The sequence below is a fragment of the Coregonus clupeaformis genome, chromosome 14 (assembly GCF_020615455.1).
Source record: "Coregonus clupeaformis isolate EN_2021a chromosome 14, ASM2061545v1, whole genome shotgun sequence".
NCBI classification, from domain to species: domain Eukaryota; kingdom Metazoa; phylum Chordata; class Actinopteri; order Salmoniformes; family Salmonidae; genus Coregonus; species Coregonus clupeaformis.
In genome coordinates, this window is record NC_059205.1 from 8,846,626 (window position 1) to 8,868,066 (window position 21,441).

At 41.4% G+C, this 21,441-nt stretch overlaps 1 protein-coding gene across 1 annotated transcript; it reads right to left on the reverse strand.

Annotated features, from left to right (window-relative positions):
• Positions 1-2,890: 2,890 nt before the first annotated feature.
• Positions 2,891-5,049, reverse strand: LOC121581434 (regulator of G-protein signaling 5-like). The gene is made up of 5 exons (XM_041896931.1): positions 4,908-5,049; positions 4,635-4,724; positions 4,421-4,482; positions 3,897-4,063; positions 2,891-3,680 (listed from the first exon to the last, which is right to left on the reverse strand). Exons 1-5 carry the CDS (start codon positions 4,949-4,951, stop codon positions 3,504-3,506), a joined length of 540 nt encoding a protein of 179 aa, XP_041752865.1. The 5' UTR covers positions 4,952-5,049; the 3' UTR covers positions 2,891-3,503.
• Between the last annotated feature and the right edge of the window lie 16,392 nt (positions 5,050-21,441).

Here is a 21,441-nt window from a genome sequence, read left to right on the forward strand (position 1 = left end):
ATAATAGTGAAGACATCAAAACTATGACATAACACATATGGAATCATGTAGTAACCAAAAAAGTGTTAAACACATTTTATATTTGAGATTCTTCAAATAGCCACCCTTTGCCTTGATGAAATTCTACAAATTAACTTTTAAGAAGGCACACCTGTTAATTGAAATGCATTCCAGGTGACTACCTCATGAAGCTGGTTGAGAGAATGCCAAGAGTGTGCAAAGCTGTCACCAAGGCAAAGGGTGGCTATTTGAAGAATCTCAAATATAAAATATATTTTGATTTGTTTAACAATTCTTTGGTTACTACATGATTCCATATGTGTTAGTTCATAGTTTTAATGTCTTGACTATTATTCTACAATGTAAAAATTCATCTTAAGATAGCCAGACGAGACAACCACAATTATTATTATTTTTTTGTCATTTAGCAGACGCTCTTATCCAGAGAGACTTACAGGAGCAATTAGGGTTAAGTGCCTTGCACAAGGGCACATCGACAGATTTTCACCTAGTTGGCTCGGGGATTAGAACCAGCGACCTTTCGGTTACTGGCACAAGGCTCTTAACCACTAAGCTACCTGCCTGCCGCCATATCACAGTCGTATCCTTAATACGTATCACATACATACTAGGGCTGGGCAATGTGGCCAAAATATTATATCACAGTATTTAAAAAAAAATTGGACGGTATGACGATATTTGATGGTATTTGATGTTTTTGAATAATAAAAGTTCTACATTTACTTTATGAGTAGTGCGTGACCCTATGGTGGCAACACATACATCCCTCCCGTCAGCAGGTTCTGAAGATTCCCCAACCCAACCCAATCTCAGCTTAACAGCCCATTGTAAATGGAAGAAGAAACAGACTAACCTGCTATCTGTGTTCAAACATAATGAAAAGACAATTATACATAACATACAGTGCATTTGGAAAGTATTCCGACCCCTTGACCTTTTCCACATTTTGTTACGTTACAGCCTTATTCTAAAATTTATAAAATATTTTTTTTCCTCATCAATCTACACACAATGCCAAGGCGAAAACATGTTTGTAGAAATATTTGCAAATGTATAAATTTACAAAAATAATAATACCTTATTTACGTAATTATTCAGACCCTTTGCTATGAGACACGAAATTGAGCTCAGGTGCACCCTGTTTCCATTGACATGAGTTGCAGGCTCATGTTGATCAGAGTAGAGAGAGATCATAGAAAGTGAATCTCATTCTAGTCATGTGAGACATAATGGCCCGCTTCTCACACAGCCACGGCCACGCGTTGGTCTCAAACATAGGTTACAATGTTGCGCAAACCAGAAACCCGGGGCGGCCCAACCCGAATCAACTTGGGCGGCAGGTAGCTTAGTGGTTAAGAGTGTTGTGCCAATAACCGAAAGGTCGCTGGTTCTAATCCCCAAGCCCACTAGGTGAAAAATCTGTTGATGTGCCCTTGAGCAAGGCACTTAACCCTAATTGCTCTGGATAAGAGCGTCTGCTAAATGACCAATTATTAACTCTTAGAATATTAGGCCGGGCTGAAAATCTACTTTTTCACATTACGTTTTTTTTTTGTGGGGGCAGGAGAATTAACTAAGATGCAACTCAAATGAACTTTGATCGCTTTTATTACAATTGTTACATTGCAAAAAGTGAAAATTATCGGACCGGCAAAATAGGTTCTGGTACAAAACAGTCAAAAACTGAGACTGGGATTACCTTTATGTTGTTAAGTAGTTAGATTGGTTAGAAAAAGTGTGTAATTTATTTGTTAATGCATACATTGAAAATCAAACATTTCAAATGATATTGAACTGATATTGTCTGGATCAAGTGCCATTCTTTCACTTTGGCTAATACTCCTTCTTTTTTTGGCGTGGTATCATTTTGGTATCAAGTATCATTTTGGTATCAAGTATCGTGATGGTATCGAGTATCGTGATACTAAACCTGGTTTTGGTATTGAAGTCCAAATTCTGGTATCGTGACAACATTAATACATACTGTATATAAAATCATGTATCTCTTCCAACTATTGCCACAGTTACAATCTAATCCTGTTACGTGATGTCTATAGGTTGGACCAAATATCCTTTACTTTACTGCTTTGTCTGTTCCCCTCTGGTCAGACTACATACAGTACATACTCCTAGCAGAGAGGAAGGGCCCTGGTAAATAGTAGTGCACTGTATAGGGAATATGTGCCAATAATCTTTGACCTTATAGTTACTGAGTTAGTGGGTTGACGCTGGTTGGCTTCCTTCATTCTCTATTCGATAAGTGGCTTTGAATAACAACTCCGTAGGACAACGTACTGTATTGCTGTGTGGGAGGAGTGGGGGGAAGAGAGGAAGGGAGGAGTGGGAAGAGCCGGAGGAAGTGAAGTGAGTCACCGTGGCTCTGAGCAGTTCACTCGTGGGCGAGCCGAGGTAAGCAAACCTGAAGAGGTGCACAATGGGTGATCGCTAGTCTCCATGGAGACCACGACCAGCCCACGCTCTCCGCGGCCGCATACCAGGAAAACACCTCAGGAAGGCTGAGGAGAATTCGCTCTTCCAGATGTTCCTGCGGTCTACCCCTCACATACACAAGAGCCCTGCGACTCGGAGGCAAGGGGTTAATCCCAATCAGATGGGAATCTATGGTGCATGATCAGTGCCCAATGGGCACAGACGTCAATTCAACATTTATTCCACGTAATTTCAATGAAATGACGTGGAAACAACGTTGATTCAACCAGTGGGTGGTGATTATCTTTTTATAGAGTAAAAGGTTTTCACCCTCGGTCACCTTTCAGTGTATGTGTATGTTAGAGAGGAGACATATTGAATGTTGAATATGTAAGAAAGCTGGATCTGGTAATGAAAATGAATAGAGTAAAACTTAATATCATGATGTTTCATATAGTTCCGTTTATATTCAAATAATTTCCTTTCACATAAGGAGTTCTGGGTATAAAAAAAGTATACATAAATAAAATAAAACATGTAGAACAGTACAGTGCACTGTACAGTACAAACATTTCAATAAAATTTCTATAACAAAATTAAATAACTGCTAATAAATACAAAAATAAATAGACAGGCATCAGACAATACAACACTATAACAGCTTCTCCATCACTGATTATGCAAAGCTGTCCTTCTTTTCCATCAAATTCTTCTTTCTGCTCAAACTCCATGAACTTCTTTGTGTGTCTTTGACTTCAAGACACATGTTCAACTTTTACAGACTTCAATACCTCAATCTTCATAGTGAGCGGGCTTCTTTCCCAGGCCACAGGACGAGATTTCCAGTCTCAACTTCCGACTGACTTCCAGTTCAATCCAGTATACATCTTCAGCCCACCCTCCATACTTCTGACCCAGCAGCACAGGACCCCTCCTCCACTGAGGAGGACCCTAGTGAGACCACCTGGTTTCCAGTGTGTGCTTTTCAGCATGCAGTGGGGCTTAACCAGTCTTAACAAGCCTCAACCAGCCTTAACCTGTCTTAACAAGCCTTAAACGGCTTTAACCTGCCGACTGATCTCCAGGTAGGTGGTGGACTTGAGGAAGCGAGGGTAGCAGTCTTTCTCCATCAGGGCGTAGATCTTCTCCTGAGCCAGGCTGAAACAGGACTGGCTGGGGTGCTCCAGATTCTTCTTGGTGATGGCTTTGGTCTCATGGTCGAGGTTGACCTGGGGGAAGAGGAGGGCCATTTGATTACTATGTGTTTTACATGAAACAATGTCTTATTGAGTATTGTTTGTGCACAATGAGTATATTATTTTGTGTGTGTGTGTTTGTATGTGTGCATGTGTTTATGCAGTGTATATCCAATCCACGTATTCCCCTAAAAACAGACTCTGTATGTAGATATCATTTATTAATTGTATATATATATTGATAGTTACCTCTCTTGGTGCGTCACTGCAGACAAACTCCTCATAGATCTTTTTAGCTTTAGCTGATAGCTTTGAGGAGGTATTGGTTATCCTGTAGTCTTCACAGGCCAGGTAGAAAGCTATGTTCTCCTCGCTAAACTCCGACACCAGGAAAGCTCGGAACAAGCACAGTCCATCTGGAAAAGGGAAGGTAAGAATTGTACATTAGCATCTGTGAATCTATCGTAGCATGTCACAACTTCAATTCACTTTGAACTGTGTCCATTTGTGATGTGGAAGCAAGCTGCTTTTCATATAGTGTATATATAAAATAATATCTTTGGATATGATATTATGAGTGCATCCTGCTACTGCTGTTTTGTGTAATGTATTCTGGCTATGTGGGGTACCAGCTACATGGCTTTTCCTATCCACGTTTGCAATACACATGTGTACAATATGTACTTGTAAGCTTGTATAGTATGACTAATTATGTATGGTATATCATTCTAGAAGTAAGAAGTATGATAACCCATAGCAAGAGTCAGACTTACTTTGGTTGGACAGCAGGTTCTCAAACGACTCCTTCCATTTTAATGGCTCGCTCTTATTTAACCTGTTGATAAAAAGCATCAGGTTAGTTCATCCAGTCATTACAATATCACTTAGCATTGATTTTGCATAGTATCCTAAAAGTCTCCTACATTTCCCATGCAACATTTTCATTATGTTTAAAAAAAATCTGTATAGCCAAATAGAATATCTGACCTTAGTTTGTCAGTCTTGTTTGAGTGACCGATGATGCTCAGATCTGGCTTTTGTAGAAAACTTCCAAAGAGAGCTTTGAGTTCCTTTGCCCTGAGAAAATAGAGAAAAAGTATACATTAGATTGATGCAATCATTCACACCTTACTTACAACTGATCATCCCATTTCCCCATGAAGTAGCTATGCAATAATTCCCATCCATATAAATCCAAAATGTAAATCCAGTGACATGAAATGTGATGGGATAAAAAGTAGAGATTATGGCAAGACATACCTCTCCAGACATGTGGTAGGCAGTGATTCCAGTCCTCGGCACATGGTGAGTGACGATGAGATGTGATCCTTTGTGCTGTTCACAGTGTCTGTAGTGTTCCCGGAGCTTTGGAGTCTATGATAGCTCTGTCACTGCAGTGAACCTAGTTCTCAGCGTGGTCTGCTGGTTGTGCGTGAAGAGAGTGCTTTTATAGGGCAGTCCCCTCTGTGACATCACGTCTCTCAGCCAATGGCATGAGGACCGTGGGAGGAGGAAGATACTCCCTCATATCAAGCATACAGTGCTGTGAAAAAGTATTTGCCCCCTTTCTAATTTTCTCTACTTTTGCATATTTGTGATACTGAATGTTATCAGATCTTCAACCAAAACCTAATATTAGATAAAGGGAACATAAGTGAACAAATAACACAACAATTACATATTTAATTCAAAAAGTAATTGCCCCCTTACACTCAATAACTGGTTGTGCCACCTTTAGCTGCAATGACTCCAACCAAATGCTTCCTGTAGTTGTTGATCAGTCTCTCACGACAATGATCCAAAACACACAATCAAGTCTACATGAAAATTGCTAAAAAGCTACAAATTGGAAGTTTTGGAATGGCCTAGTCAATGTCCAGACCTAATCCCAATTGAGATGTTGTGGCAGGACTTGAAACGAGCAGTTCATGCTTGAAAACCCACACGTCACTGAGTTAAAGCAGTTCTGCATGGAAGAGTGGGCCAAAATTCCTCCACAGCGACATGAGAGACTGATCAACAACTACAGGAAGCATTTGGTTGGAGTCATTGCAGCTAAAGGTGGCACAACCAGTTATTGAGTGTAAGGGGGCAATTACTTTTTCCCACAGGGGAATTGGGTGTTGCATAACTTTGTTTATGAAATAAATGAAATAAATATGTAATTGTTGTGTTATTTGTTCACTTATGTTCCCTTTATCTAATATTAAGTTTTGGTTGAAGATCTGATAACATTCAGTATCACAAATATGCAAAAGTAGAGAAAATTAGAAAGGGGCAAATACTTTTTCACAGCACTATAATATAGAGTGCCAAATCCACACAATAATTGATCTAAACTTCAGAAAGTATTCATTCCCCTTGACTTATTCCACATGTTGTTGTGTTACAGCATGAATTCAAAATGGATGAAATATATTTGTTTTCTCACCCATCTACACACAATACCCCATAATGACAAAGTGAAAAAATGTGGGTAGAGTTAAAGTGACTATGCATAGATAATAAACAGAGTAGCAGCAGCGTAAAAGAGGGGGTGGGGGTGTGGTGGGGTGGGGGGGCAATGCAAATAGTTTGGGTAGCCATGATTAGCTGTTCAGGAGTCTTATGGCTTGGGGGTAGAAGCTGTTAAGAAGCCTTTTGGAACTAGATTTGGCGCTCCGGTACCGCTTGCCGTGCGGTAGCAGAGAGAACATTATATGACTAGGGTGGCGGGTGACTTTGACAATTTTTAGGGCCTTCCTCTGACACCGCCTGGTATAGAGGTCCTGGATGGCAGGAAGCTTGGCCCCAGTGATGTACTGGGCTGTACGCACTACACTCTGTAGTGCCTTGTGGTCGGAGGCCGAGCAGTTGCCATACCAGGCGGTGATGCAACCAGTCAGGATGCTCTCGATGGTGCAGCTGTAGAACTTTTTGGGATCTGAGGACCCATGCCAAATCTTTTCCGTCTCCTGAGGGGGAATAGGCTTTGTCGTGCCCTCTTCACGACTGTCTTGGTATGTTTGGACCATGATAGTTTGTTGGTGATGTGGACACCAAGGAACTTGAAGCTCTCAACCTGCTCCACTACAGCCCCGTCGATGAGAATGGGGGCATGCTCAGTCCTCTTTTTTTTTCCTGTAGTCCACAATCATCTCCTTTGTCTTGATCACATTGAGGGAGAGGTTGTTATCCTGGCACCACACGGCCAGGTCTCTGACCTCCTCCATATAGGCTGTCTCATCATTGTCGGTGATCAGGCCTACCACTGTTGTGTTGTCGGCAAACTTAATGATTGTGTTGGAGTCGTGCCTGGCCATGCAGTCGTGGGTGAACAGGGAGTACAGGAGGGGTCTGAGAACGCACCCCTGAGGGTCCCCCGTGTTGAGGATCAGCGTGGCAGATGTGTTGTTACCTACCCTTACCACCTGGGGGCGGCCCGTCAGGATGTCCAGGATCCAGTTGCAGAGGGAGGTGTTTAGTCCCAGGGTCCTTAGCTTAGTGATTAGCTTTGAGGGCACTATGGTGTTGAACGCTGAACTGTAGTCAATGAATAGCATTCTCACGTAGGTGTTCCTCTTGTCCAGGTGGGAAAGGGCAGTGTGGAGTGCAATAGAGATTGCATCATCTGTGGATATGTTGGGGCGGTATATAAATTGGAGTGGGTCTAGGGTTTCTGGGATAATGGTGTTGATGTGAGCCATGACCAGCCTTTCAAAGCACTTCATGGCTACAGACGTGAGCGCTATGGGTTGGTAGTCATTTAGGCAGGTTATCTTAGTGTTCTTGGGCACAGGGACTATGGCAGTCTGCTTGAAACATGTTGGTATTACAGACTCAGTCAGGGACATGTTGAAAATGTCAGTGAAGACACTTGCCAGTTGGTCAGCGCATGCTCGGAGTACACGTCCTGGTAATCCGTCTGGACCTGCGGCCTTGTGAATGTTGACCTGCTTAAAAGTCTTACTCACATCGGCTACAGAGAGCGGGATCACATAGTCATCCTGAACTGGTGATGCTCTCATGCATGCTTCAGTGTTGCTTGCCTTGAAGCGAGCATAGAAGTGATTTAGCTCATCTGGTAGGCTTGTGTCACTGGGCAGCTCACGGCTGTGCTTCCCTTTGTAGTCTGTAATAGTTTGCAAGCCCTGCCACATCCGACGAGCGTCGGAGCCGGTGTAGTACGATTCAATCTTAGTCCTGTATTGACTCTTTGCCTGTTTGATGTTTCGTCGGAGAGCATAGTGTGATTTCTTATAAGCGTCTGGGTAAAAGCCCTGCTCCTTGAAAGCGGCAGCTCTAACCTTTAGCTCAGTGCGGATGTTGCCTGTAATCCATGGCTTCTGGTTGGGGTATGTACGTACGGTCACTGTGGGGATGATGTCATCGATGCACTTATTGATGAAGCCAATGACTGATGTGGTGTACTCCTCAATGCTATATTCCAGTCTGTGCTAGCAAAACAGTCCTGTAGCTTAGCATCTACGTCATCTGACCACTTCCTTATTAACCGAGTCACTGGTGTTTCCTGCTTTAGTTTTTGGTTATAAACAGGAATCAGGAGGATAGAGTTATGGTCAGATTTGCCAAATGGAGGGCGAGGGAGAGCTTTGTACGCGTCTCTGTGTCTGGAGTAAAGGTGGTTCAGAGTTTTTTTTGGTTGCACATTTAACATGCTGGTAGAAATTAGGTAGAACTGATTTAAGTTTCCCTGCATTAAAGTCCCTGGCCACTAGGAGCGCTGCCTCTGGATGAGCGTTTTCCTGTTTACTTATGGCCTTATACAGCTCATTGAGTGCAATCTTAGTGCCAGCATCGGTTTGTGGTGGTAAATAGACAGCTACGAAAAATATAGATGAAAACTCTCTTGGTAAATAGTGTGGTCTACAGCTTATCATGAGATACTCTATCTCAGGCGTGCAAAACCTAGAGACTTCCTTAGTATTAGATTTTATGCACCAGCTGTTGTTTACAAATATACACAGACCGCCACCCCTTGTCTTACCGGAGTCAGCCAGTACAAATAACGCGAAAAAACACATATAATAAATAGTACAATTGGTTAGAGGGCTGTAAAACGGCAGCCATGCTTTTTTATTGAATAAGTTGTCCTCGATAGGCCTGAGCTCTGACCCCTGTTCATGGTTTCATGATTATCTTAGTGACAGAACTCAGGCCATCGTGATTGATGGGGTTAAATCTGGATTTCTTGAAGTACATAAAGGTGTACCACAAGGGTTGATTTTGGGACTTGCTCTCTTCACTATTTATATAAGCACCATTGGTCAATCTTTTAAAAATGGTAAACTTCATCTCTATGAGGATAATAATATTATGTATGCTATTGCCCCGACTGTTGATCTGGCTGTGTCAAAACTACAGTCAAATTTGTATAGCTATGCAGGAATCCCTTGCTGATTTAAAACTTGTGCTTAATATAGGCAAAATAAAATACATGTTGTTTTCAAACTCTCGTAAGAATGTTTCAGATGAACTACATGTTCACTCATTAGATGGTTCTCCAATCGAACGTGTTCCCGCATATAAATACTTAGGCATTTGGGTTGATAAGGATTTGACATTTAAAAAAACATATAGATGAGCTGGTTAAGAAGCTAAGATTTAAGTTGGCTTTTTCTACAGAAACAGATCGTGCCTTTCTCTAAGCAGTAGGAAGCAGATTATTCAGTCAACCTTTTTATCTGTTCTTGATTATGGTGATATTATTCATCAAAGTGCAGCTGCTACTACTCTTAAACCTTTGGATGCCATCTACCACAGCGCCCTTCATTTTGTTACAGGTGACAGTTTTGATACTCATCACTGCATCCTGTATTAAAAGGTTGGCTGGACTTTGCTAAAGACCTGTAGATCTCTACATTACTCCCTTTTTGTTTACAAGGCCCTACTTCATAAACTTCCGTCTTATCTAACTTTGCTGTTGAAGTATAGACACCTGAGTTGCCTAACCCGTTCACAGGATTGGTTAACTCATGAGGTTCCTAGGGTCTCCACCGAGCTATGTAAATATGCTTTTAGTTTTAATGCACCATATTGATGGAACAAAATTCGAAATACATTTCATCTTGATGTTCTGGTGCCGTTCGGGCAATTTAAAGTATTGATTGGGGACTTATTTGTTGAGGAATGTAACCGTTTTTATGGTTGATATGTGATGTTTTATTTGGGCTTCCCATGACTGTATTTTTGTATTTTCATGTGTGTATATATATATACAGTACCAGTCAAACGTTTGGACACACCTACTCATTCAAGGGTTTTTCTTTATTTTTAATATTTTCTACATTGTAGAATAATAGTGAAGACATAAAAACTATGAAATAACACATATGGACTCATATAGTAACCAAGAAAGTGTTAAACAAATCAAAATATATTTTATATTAGAGATTCTTCAAATAGCCACCCTTTGCCTTGATGACAGCTTTGCACACTATTGGCATTCTCTCAACCAGCTTCACCTGGAATGCTTTTCCAACTGTCTTGAAGGAGTTCCCACATATGCTGAGCACTTGTTGGCTGCTTTTCCTTCACGCTGCCGTCTGACTCATCCCAAACCATCTCAATTGGGTTGAGGTCAGGGGATTGTGGAGGCCAGATCATCTGATGCAGCACTCCATCACTCTCCTTCTTGGTGAAATAGCCCTTACACAGCCTGGAGGTGTGTTGGGTCATTGTCCTGTTGAAAAACAATTGATAGTCCCACTAACCCAAACCAGATGGGATGGCGTATCGCTGCAGAATGCTGTGGTAGCCAGGCTGGTTAAGTGTGCCTTGAATTCTAAATAAATCACAGACAGTGTCACCAGAAAAGCACCCCCAAACCATAACACCTCCTCCTCCATGCTTTACGGTAGGAAATACACATGCGGAGATCATCCATGCACCCACACTGCGTCTCACAAAGACACGGAGGTTGGAACCAAAAATCTAACATTTCTACTCCAGACCAAAGGACACATTTCCACCGGTCTAATGTCCATTGCTCGTGTTTCTTGGCCCAAGCAAGTCTCTTCTTCTCATTGGTGTCCTTTAGTAGTGGTTTCTTTGCAGCAATTCGACCATGAAGGCCTGATTCACACAGTCCCCTCTGAACAGTTGATGTTGAGATGTCTGTTACTTGAACTCTGTGAAGCATTTATTTGGGCTGCAATTTCTGAGGCTGGTAAGTCTAATGAACTTATCCTCTGCAGCAGAGGTAACTCTGGGTCTTCCATTCCTGTGGCGGTCCACATGAGAGCCAGTTTCATCATAGCGCTTGATGGTTTTTGCGACTGCACTTGAAGAAACGTTCAAAGTTCCTGAAATGTTCCGTATTGACTGACCTTCATGTCTTAAGGTAATGATGGAATGTTGTTTCTCTTTGCTTTTTTGAGCTGTTCTTGCCATAATATGGACTTGGTCTCTTACCAAATAGGGCTATCTTCTGTATACCCCCCCTACCTTGTCACAACACAACTGATTAGCTCAAACGTATTAAGAAGGAAAGAAATTCCACAAATTACCTTTTTGAAGAAAGCACACCTGTTAATTGAAATGCATTCCAGGTGACTACCTCATGAAGCTGGTTGAGAGAATGCCAAGAGTGTGCAAAGCTGTCATCAAGGCAAAGGGGGGGCTATTTGAAGAATCTCAAATATAAATAGACAACAAGAAATCCACATGGGCCGACCAATTGGATCCCAGTCTGCTTAAGTATGCAGCGTCCATCACTGTTGGCTCAATAACCCACATTTGTTATTTACATTTGTTATCAGGAAATATTCCAAAAGTATGGATATCAGTTATTGTGCTGCCACTCCATAAGGTGGGATAGTAGTGATCTTAATAATTACTGCCGCATTTCAAGGCTTCCTTGTCTAGCTAAGATTCTTGAATTCTTGTCATCAAGGCAAAGGGTGGCTTTTGAAGAATCTCATATACAAAATATATTTTTATTTGTGTCACGCCCTGGCTCTGGGGACTCTTTTATGTTGAGCCAGGGTGTTAGTTTCTATGTTGTAGTTTCTATGTGTTTATTCTAGATTGTTTAGATCTATGTTGGCCAGGGTGGTTCCCGATCAGAGGCAGCTTTTGCTCGTTGTCTCTGATTGGGAACCATACTAGTTATTTGTGGGATCTTGTTCTGTATAGGTTTGTGTTGGTGAACCTTTAGACTTCACGTTTCGTTTTGTTGTTTTGTTGATATTGTGCAAAGTACTCATTAAAAGATGTGCGCCTATCACGCTGCGCCTTGGTCCGGTTCCTATGATGATCGTGACAATTTGTTTAACACTTTTTTGGTTACTACATGATTCCATATGTGTTATTTCATAGTTTTGATGTCTTCACTATTATTCTATCATGTAAAAAATAAAGAAAAACCTTTGAATGAGTAGCTGTGTCCAAACTTTTGACAGGTAGTGTATATATATATATAGTTTGGGTAAAATGTGTATATTTATGTTGTGTATATACAGGGCAAATCTTTTAAAGAGACCTTGGTCTCAATATGTCTTCCCTGTTAAAACAAATGTTAAATAAAAAACAAACAAACCCAAAAAAAACAGGTGCCCTTCTTGGAAAAAAAGGCATTGGAAATCCTCCCTGGTCTTTGTGGTTGAATCTGTGTTTGAAATTCACTGCTCGATTGAGGGACCTTACAGATAATGTATGTGTGGGGTACAGAGATGAGGTAGTGATTCAACATCATGTTACACTATTATTGCACACAGAGTGAGTCCATGCAACTTATTATGTGACTTGTTAAGCACATTTTTACTCCTGAACTTATTTAGGCTTGCCATAACAAAGGGGTTGAATACTTATTGACTCAAGACATTTCAGCTTTCATTTTTCATCAATTTGTAAACATTTCTAAAAACATCATTCCACTTTGACATTATGGAGTATTGTGTGTAGGCCAGTGACACAAAATCTCAATTTAATCTATTTTAAATTCAGGCTGTAACACAGCAAAATGTGTAAAAACATCAAGGGGTGTGAAGTATTTCTGAAGGCACTGTATGTTACATGGATTGAGAATTTCCACACTCAAACAAAAAACACATTTTTGGAGTTGAAGTATTAGGAATCTTTTGCCACTGCAATAAATAATTTCTATGATGCTGAAATTACTACAACACTTAGGGCCGGTTTCCCAGACACATATTAGGCCTAGTCTTGGACTATAAATGTCCCCTGTAGCTCAGTTGGTAGAGCATGGCGCTTGCAACGCCAGGGTTGTGGGTTTGTTTCCCACAGGGGGCCAGTATGAAAATGTATGCACTCACTAAACTGTAAGTCGCTCTGGATAAGAGCATCTGCTAAATGACTAAAATGTAAATGTAATAAAGCATGCTCAATAGAGAATCTCAATTGAAGCTGCTTTTTAGTCCAAGACTAGGTTTAATATCCGGATATATGGGAAATCAAAGAGGAAAGCTATTTCTCCCTGTGGCCCAACTGTCAAAAGCATAAACCTTCCATTTTGGGGTAGATGAGAAATCCTTTTTTTTATGTTAAGTGAGACAGAGTCGAAATCAAAACTCTATCTGGTAAATCTCAAGTGTGAAACGGGAACGGGGAAAGGAATTAGGCAAAACAGGAAAAGAGGGTAGACGAGATGATTCCTTGGAAGGACTGAAGTAATGGCCAACTAAAACAATGAGACTGCTTCCCAGAAACTCTTCAACATTATTCAAAATGTCACACATAGTTTGGTTATGTATGGGTCAAAACTACGGACCTCGTGACTCGGCTTCCGTGTTACAGTAATAGGCCATTGGGAAATGGTGGTCTACTCCATTCTGCTTATCCATGGGTTATTCACGGTTGCGTTAGTCCATTGTTTATGAACGTTCTCTTGAGGACGCCCAACTTTTCAAGCTTATCCATTCATTCTAAACGGAGGCTGATGATGATTTTGTCTAAGTTACACTACAGTGTCTTGGAAATACGATGACATTGCTTAAGTAGGCAAATAATTAGTAGGAACCCACTTTGTCTCTGTTTAGACTGTGGGACTACTGGGAACCATCATACAGTAATGACATCACAATGATGACAAAAGCTTTTCCAATAATTATTTGCCTCCTTTAGAAATGTAATCATTTCCCCAAGCCACTATAATGCACTTTAGATTACATTTCATCAGCGCCAATTGAGAATGCATTGGGTAGAACTTTCAGTCGATCCTCAAAGAACTTTCACCAATGTAGTGACCTGAAACCCATGAATAGCTGAAGGATCAAAATACTTTTCTCATTGGGGTCATCTATATAAGAGAGTATCTGGAGTAGACACTGCTGAATGAGGAAAACTTTAAAACTTCTGTAGTTACAGATGTAGGATCTTAATTTAATCACCCTGTTGCTGGATAACTTTCCTGCAATGCAGGACATTTCAAACTTGTAGTGTATTTGAGGTTTAAAAAGGCTTCTGAAGTTTGTTATTTCCATGAAAAAATTTATCAACCCCTACAGAAATGTCCATATAATTCACATTTCCTGTTGCTGCAGGATTATTTTCCTGCTTTAGCAAACTGGCTCAAATTAAGATCCTACACCTGTACGTATTATCAAATGGTTCTCTTTAATGGGGCTCTGTTGATGTGGGTAGTCATTGGAGAGTCTTGCTATTCCAAAAAAGGAAAGGTTACAGCATCACCCATAAATGTGTCAAAGCTTCACTATGTCCACAGGTCATATGCTTTAAAAAATATATATATATAGAACGAGCACCATGAATTAAAGATCTTGTTTTGCTGTCGTTTATGGGTGGTGCTATCATCTTTGCTTTTTTGAGTACCAGGGATTTTCAAAACGTATGCCTTGGTCTGAGTGTATCCTTACTGGTACTCCAAGCATTTATAATGTTTTTATTTGTGGTATTATACCGACCCTCCTTCCCCCTATGGAATTGGATTTGTCCAATTTGATTATGCTGTATGGCTACCAGGTATTGTGTGTGAGTGAACTAGTGTAATGGAGAGAGCATAGACAATTTCAAATACAAATGCCCGTACTTTGAAGGAACGAAAATAAATGGGCAAAACATATTTTTCATATATGACGGTCTCTTATGAAATGTGTGTTGACGTTATCCACCAGTTGCACTGGTAAGTGACATGGAAACTTTGGGTATTTGCCGCTTTATCTGGAATTCAATTAAACTAACGTTACATTCTGTTGTCACTGAACAATAAGACTAAAAAACCTTAGTGTTAATACTCTTTAAGTGAATTGGATGATAGCCATTTTTTTATCATGTCTAAGTTCACTAGGCCTGAAGACTCTATGGCCTATTTTCCTGCTCTAGGGTTGATGTTTTTAAGGACATTGTAACTTGTACAACTTTTGGCTTTATGCCAATGGAATCTTCCACATAGAGTAAACATGTTTTCCACAGCCATAACCATCATGGGGTTGAATTACATAAATTGTGACGGAATGAGCCAGATCTATTTCAATACAAACTCTGTTATTCTGACTTCTCTGATGTTGTTGGCGTTGAAGAGCGTCAGCGGCGACACATTCTTGTTAATAATGTTTGTAATTTGATCAACATAACAGGCAGCTGCTGGTTCTATCAGTTAGCGTATGAAAACTGACTTTACACTGTTGTAATATTAATAATAATCATATATTTATTTTATATAGCACTTTTCATTACGAACAGAATATCAATTTCGCTTTTAAAAACAAACAAAAACAGATGGTAGATTCTTGGGTGATTGGCTTCCACAGCTTCAGATGATAGGGCTTTGAGGCAGTATGGATAGGTAGTTGCTTGAGCGGGTGGAGCATAGATGGTACAGCAAAGGAGAAAAATGTCAGTCAGGCAAAGGAGCTCTTCACCAGGCACTTTTGACCACAGCTCAATATTCAGCTCAACTCTGTAGGTAGGCTGGATCATCAAATCCTGAAAGCGTAGCATCCACCTGGGTGATGCTTCGACGGCTGTAAAAGCATCAGAAAAGACCACCACACCTTGGTAGTATCCGGAACAGTCCCGCACTCTCTCATCCCGCACACCACTTTCAACCTCCTTTCAGGCACCGGGGCAGGTGGAAAGCCGGTGCTGTGTTGATGCATCGTTCAAATAGTTAGCTAGCTAGCCAAGCCACATAAACATACTTGCCATCACCAGTGCTGCAACTCCATGGGTTACCACCGGATATTTTAGGTCAACCCTCAACTAGTTATCAAAAACAAAAAAAGTTGATTGAAATAAATGCTATTTAAAAACAGTTAAGACTGTCAAATATTTACAAATGTACTGCAGCTCTCTGCCATGTACAATACTTTAATGAATGCAGTTTTCTAGCTTTAAGACAAACAAATTAGCTGAACATTGTTTGTGTCATAAAAACCTTAAGTCAGTTGTCATCCTGACACCGTGTTATTTCTGTTTATAACCTTTGTTATGTCATGATTATGACAGTGTTACATAGCCCTCATGACGTAGGGTTCATGTAAATCGTTACCAGATTTTGGACAGTAGTGTGTCAGAGGAGCAGATGATATGTTGGTTACAAATTCTTTGCGTCCTCTTAGGATTTCAGGGTCAGAGACTCACTCACTACTACTGTACTCAGTAAAGACACATGGCAAAAAGTATGACATTTATCCTAAAGAGGGACTGAAATGTATCCTCAAGATTATGTACTAGTGTGGGCTGTAGCAGGTAGCTTAGTGGTTAAGAGCGTTGTGCCAGTAACCGAAAGGTCACTGGTTCTAATCCCCGAGCCGACTAGGTGAAAAATCTGTCGATGTGCCCTTGAGCAAGGCGCTTAACCCTAATTGCTCCTGTAAATCGCTCTGGATTAGAGCGTCTGCTAAATGACTAATTATTATTAGCAGGAGCAATTAGGGTTAAGCGCCTTGCTCAAGGGCACATCGACAGATTTTTCACCTAGTCGGCTCGGGGATTAGAACCAGCGACCTTTCGGTTACTGGCACAACGCTCTTAACCACTAAGCTACCCGCTACAGCCCACACTAGTACATAATCTTGAGGATACATTTCAGTCCCTCTTTAGGATAAGTGTCAATAAATGTCATACTTTTTGCCATGTCAAACCTTAGACAATGTTTGAATGACAGAAAGCAGTAGGAGGCTATAGAAATGAATCTTAGAAATGTGTAGTTATACAGGGGAGGGTGAAGTCCCTGTTATGGAATACTAATATAAAAACGTGTGCCAATGTGATGCTACCCTTTTGAATTTGATTGAGTTTTATGGAGACTGTGGCACAATGTCTTTTTGGTTTTACCTTACATAATCACGTTTAGCTTTTGTGCTTGAATAAGGTTATTTTCATGGTAATGATAGAATACAAAATATTGTGTCCATTTTTTATTCTTTAGTATAACGTGATAGGCATAAATGTTGTTTCAGGATGTCAGGTGAGAAAAGCATTTTGACATGTTTGGCAACTTTGAAATGTTTGTCTTTAAGAGTTCAGCTTTCTCATGGGTGACACTGTTTTGATTATGACTTTATGGACTCATCAGGGAGTTGGACTCCCCACAATTTCCTGTCCTCTTGTGGTGGTGGGATTTCTCATCTCAACTTAAATGGGGAGTTTGGGGCAGCGAGACCTAAGGCCTTAAGAGCTGGAAATCGGGAATGGGAAATATGGGAATTCCAGCCAATCTGTCTGGTCCCCAAGCTTCCGACCCCAAATATTTGACTGGATCCCAAAAACCAGTTTGCATTCTTCTGTCTTACTCCTCGCTTGAAGGCGGTCCATCTGTGTAAATAGAGAGAGAAGCTTTTGGAAAATTGTGACAGTTTTTAGACCAATCAGTTAAGGGACATGGTTCCAACGGCTGCCAAACCAGCCCACTGGGCACAGACTTCAATTCAACGTCTATTCCATCGTTGGTTCAAAGTGATTTCATTGAAATGATATGGAAACAAAGTTGATTCAACCAATGTGTACCCAGTGGGAGGGTTGTGGGTATGATTCCTGCATGGGCCACATACTGAATATAGCTATGTGTCTCCATCAATGTCGACAGTTCTGCTAGTCGCTTTGGATAAAGGTATCTTCTAAAGGACAATATTATTACTATTATTACATACAACATTTATCAGTAACTCTCGTGTGTGACTGTTGTCTCTTCTAGTATTTTTTTTTTGTCATTACTTGTAACTCAGTGAATGAAACAACTAATTTAGTCTAAATCACCACTAAAGCCAAGGAAATCTCTAAGTCAATTAGATGATTTTTGGTTTTGTGTCAGGGCTGCAGACAAGGCATTGAATCCTGACCATCTGGCAGTAGATCTGGAAGTCATCCATATTCAACCATCTGAATGACTGTCTGATAGAACAAGTTGAGTCCAACCTCATGTATCACAACTAAGATGTTAAGCCAATGTGGATAAACGATCGGGCACACCTTATCTGCGGAGGATCAAATGTCAACCAGATATTTGTGGGTTTTGCAAAGCTTTTGCCTAGGATGAAATCCATTTGAACTCTGTTATACAAACACCGTTCTAGCTTCTGTTGGAATAATAATTGAAGCACGCGGTCTCACAATGTAATCCATGCAGTCAGGTGTTGAGTAAGAGCATACAGTCGCTGATACATTGCCCATGGGTCTTAATGACATACCAGATGCTACCAAGCTATGGATTTTAAACAGACAGCTTGCTATAAATTAATGCACCCCTTGTTTTTCACTCATTATGTGCTACAAGAGAAGCTTCTGTTCTGAATGAAATGAAATACTGTCCATATGTGGCCAACACTAAAAACGACGATTTCAACCAATGAGTTTGATCTGCTTTTTAATCATAAAAAAAAAAAAAAATGATTGAGTGTTGAGTATGAGGATAATGTTCCTGATACACTGCTTATAAATCTTTTTTTAAAGAACTAAGTAAGAACTACTTTACCACTAACAGTTAAGTCTATAAACTACTTACCCTACAACCCCTGTTTAAGGTACCTTAATTTAAAGTGTTAATCAAAAAAGTGTATTATTGGACCAAACATATTTGACCCTTGCATTCTACAAGGAGTATGTCACGGAAATTAACTCAATCAATCAATCAAGTCTATTTTATAAAGCCCTTTTTACATCATCAGATACCCAGTCAAAAACCCCATAGAGCAAGCAATGTAGAGGCAGAATCACAGTGGCCAGGAAGAACAGAGGCAGAAGCACAGTGGCCAGGAAGAACAGAGGCAGAAGCACAGTGGCCAGGAAGAACAGAGGCAGAAGCACAGTGGCCAGGAAGAACAGAGGCAGAAGCACAGTGGCCAGGAAGAACAGAGGCAGAAGCACAGTGGCCAGGAAGAACAGAGGCAGAAGCACAGTGGCCAGGAAGAACAGAGGCAGAAGCACAGTGGCCAGGAAACTCCCTAGAAAGGCAGAAACCTAGGAAGAAACATAGAGAGTAACCACGCTCCGTGGGGTGGTCAGTCCTATTCTGGCTGTACCAGGTAGTGGTTTAAGAGTACATGTGGCCTTGAGGCCAGATCGTTTTCAAGACTCTCAAACGTTCATAGATGACCAGCAGGGTCAAATAATAACCACGATGGCTATAGAGGGTGCAACAGTTCAACACTTCAGGATTCAACGTCAGTTGGCTTTCATAGTCAGGCATTCAAGTTTCAAAGACTGGGGACAGGAACAGCCAGGAACTAACACTTTCTCAATGTTTTATTTGCTAATAATTCTCTGAATTAAATTTTTTATTTCACAGCTAAACAGAGAGTACTTGATTACCTCAGACATAGCCTAAAGATAATGAAGTGCAAATGTCATAATGTTTTTCACAGAAAACTCTACAGGGGGCAACGAGCACTCTTTCGCTAGCCTAGAAACAAGATGGCCGACCCGGGGGGAAAACCATATCAGTGGGATGCTAGTACACAGAAGGCTAATTGGGAACATTGTCAGAAATCCACTTGCAGAGAGGAGAAAGCTATTTTATAGGAATTGATTAACTTCAATACTCAACTAATGCATCCTTTCTGATTCTGTAGTGGTTGCCTTACAAAAAGCTATGATGAGCAGGAACACAGATATATTAATGCTGGTAAACAACAGGGGGGATGTCACGTTGGTGTCACCGAGTGCAACATCGAGGGCAACAGAGGAGAAAGTCTGTCCCTTTCATTATACCATAATAATGTCAAATCATGCAAGCCTACACACCACCAAGCCTACACACCACCAAGCCTACACACCACCAAGCCTACACACCACCAAGCCTACACACATTTACATTTACATTTTAGTCATTTAGCAGACGCTCTTATTCAGAGCGACTTACAGTTAGTGAGTGCATACATTTTTCACACACCACCAAGCCTACACTGCATGTTTTCTGCTTCTCCACTTAACTTGATGCTAACAGGCCTAGTTCCTGGGACAGTTCCAGAGAGTTCAAACGCTTGCGGATGTATTGATGAACTCGTAGGCTTTCTTACCGGTCAGATCGCCATAACACAAGACGTCAAACTTTGATTCAATGACATTTCGGACTGTGTTTATTAGTTGTGCTTACTTAGCAAAACATGTCCTGCCACACTGCAAAACCATTACAACGGGGCCAATAGGTGAAAGCGCACTTACATAATGCATGAACGACAGGGTTTGAACCCAGTATTTTGTGCGCACCTGAGGGCGGTGTTAGCCCACTGAGCTAAAGCTTAGGCATTAGTCCAGGGAGCTAACGCAAGTCTTCCGGTTTCAGACAAGGTTACTCATTACGTGAGCGTGAAGGACCGAACCACTTCCATTACACTTCAACCCCCTTTGACCTCGTCCTCCTCACAGAGACTAATCCACATCAGGGCACCTATGTGGCTGACTGGGATTGAATTTGGATCTCCTGGACAAACAAGACTGTATTAGAGCTCAGACAGTGCGACAACATCGGCTCAACGATGATCACCTGCTTGTTGTCGACGAACAGTGGCGATTTGCTCCGGTTCCACACTTAGAATGGTCAGGAAATGTACAGAAAATTACAGGGGATAATCTGGTCAGAGGCAATAGGACGGCCACCCACTGCTTTTAACTATTTGTTGTCGCTGTGTGTCCGAGTTCTTAGTCCTCTGAGTGTAGCCTAGTCATTAGCTTGGGCGGCTAACGAAAGTCTTTAGGTTTCAGGCAATATGTCAGCCTGATGCACCAATCTACCTTTGTTACTTTTGTCAATTAACCATTAGCATCAAAGAGTTACTTCTCTGCCTCTTCCTGATTTCCTAACGGGCTGGCCCCAGGTGCTGAAGGTAGGCTAAAACACCTCTACCACGCTGACCCTTAACACGGGGGCACCTCAGGGGTGTGTGCTTAGTCCCCTCCTGTACTCCTTGTTCACCCACAGCTGTGTGGCCACGCACGACTCCAACACCATCATCAAGTTTGCTGACAACATGACGGTGGTAGGCCTGATCACCAACGGCGATGAGTCAGCCTACAGGGAGGAGGTCAGAGACTTAGCAGCGTGGTGCCAGGACAACAACCTCTCCCTCAACATCAGACCAAGGAGCTGATCGTGGACTATAGGAGAAAGAGGGGAGAGCACGCCCCCATCCACATCGACAGGGCTGTTGTGGAGCGGGTCGAGAGCTTCAAGTTCCTTGGCATCCACATCACTAAGGACTTAACATGGACCACACACACCCACACAGTCATGAAGAGGGCATGGCAGCAAAATTATACAGCTGCACCATCGAGAGCATCTTCACTGGCTGCATCACCGCTTGACTGCAAAGCTCTACAAAGGGTGGTGTGGACAGTTCAGTACTTCACTGGGGCCGAGCTCCCTGCCATCCAGGAC

Bases quoted from the DNA above. Each gene is read 5' to 3' on its own strand.
- LOC121581434 (XM_041896931.1), bottom strand. From the start codon at position 4,951: ATGTGCCGAGGACTGGAATCACTGCCTACCACATGTCTGGAGAG. The intron at 4,483-4,634 runs GTCAGATATTCT...TTTTATCAACAG, and splicing joins AACAAGACTGACAAACTAAG to GTTAAATAAGAGCGAGCCAT. The intron at 4,064-4,420 runs GTAAGTCTGACT...TCCCTTTTCCAG, and splicing joins GAACCTGCTGTCCAACCAAA to ATGGACTGTGCTTGTTCCGA.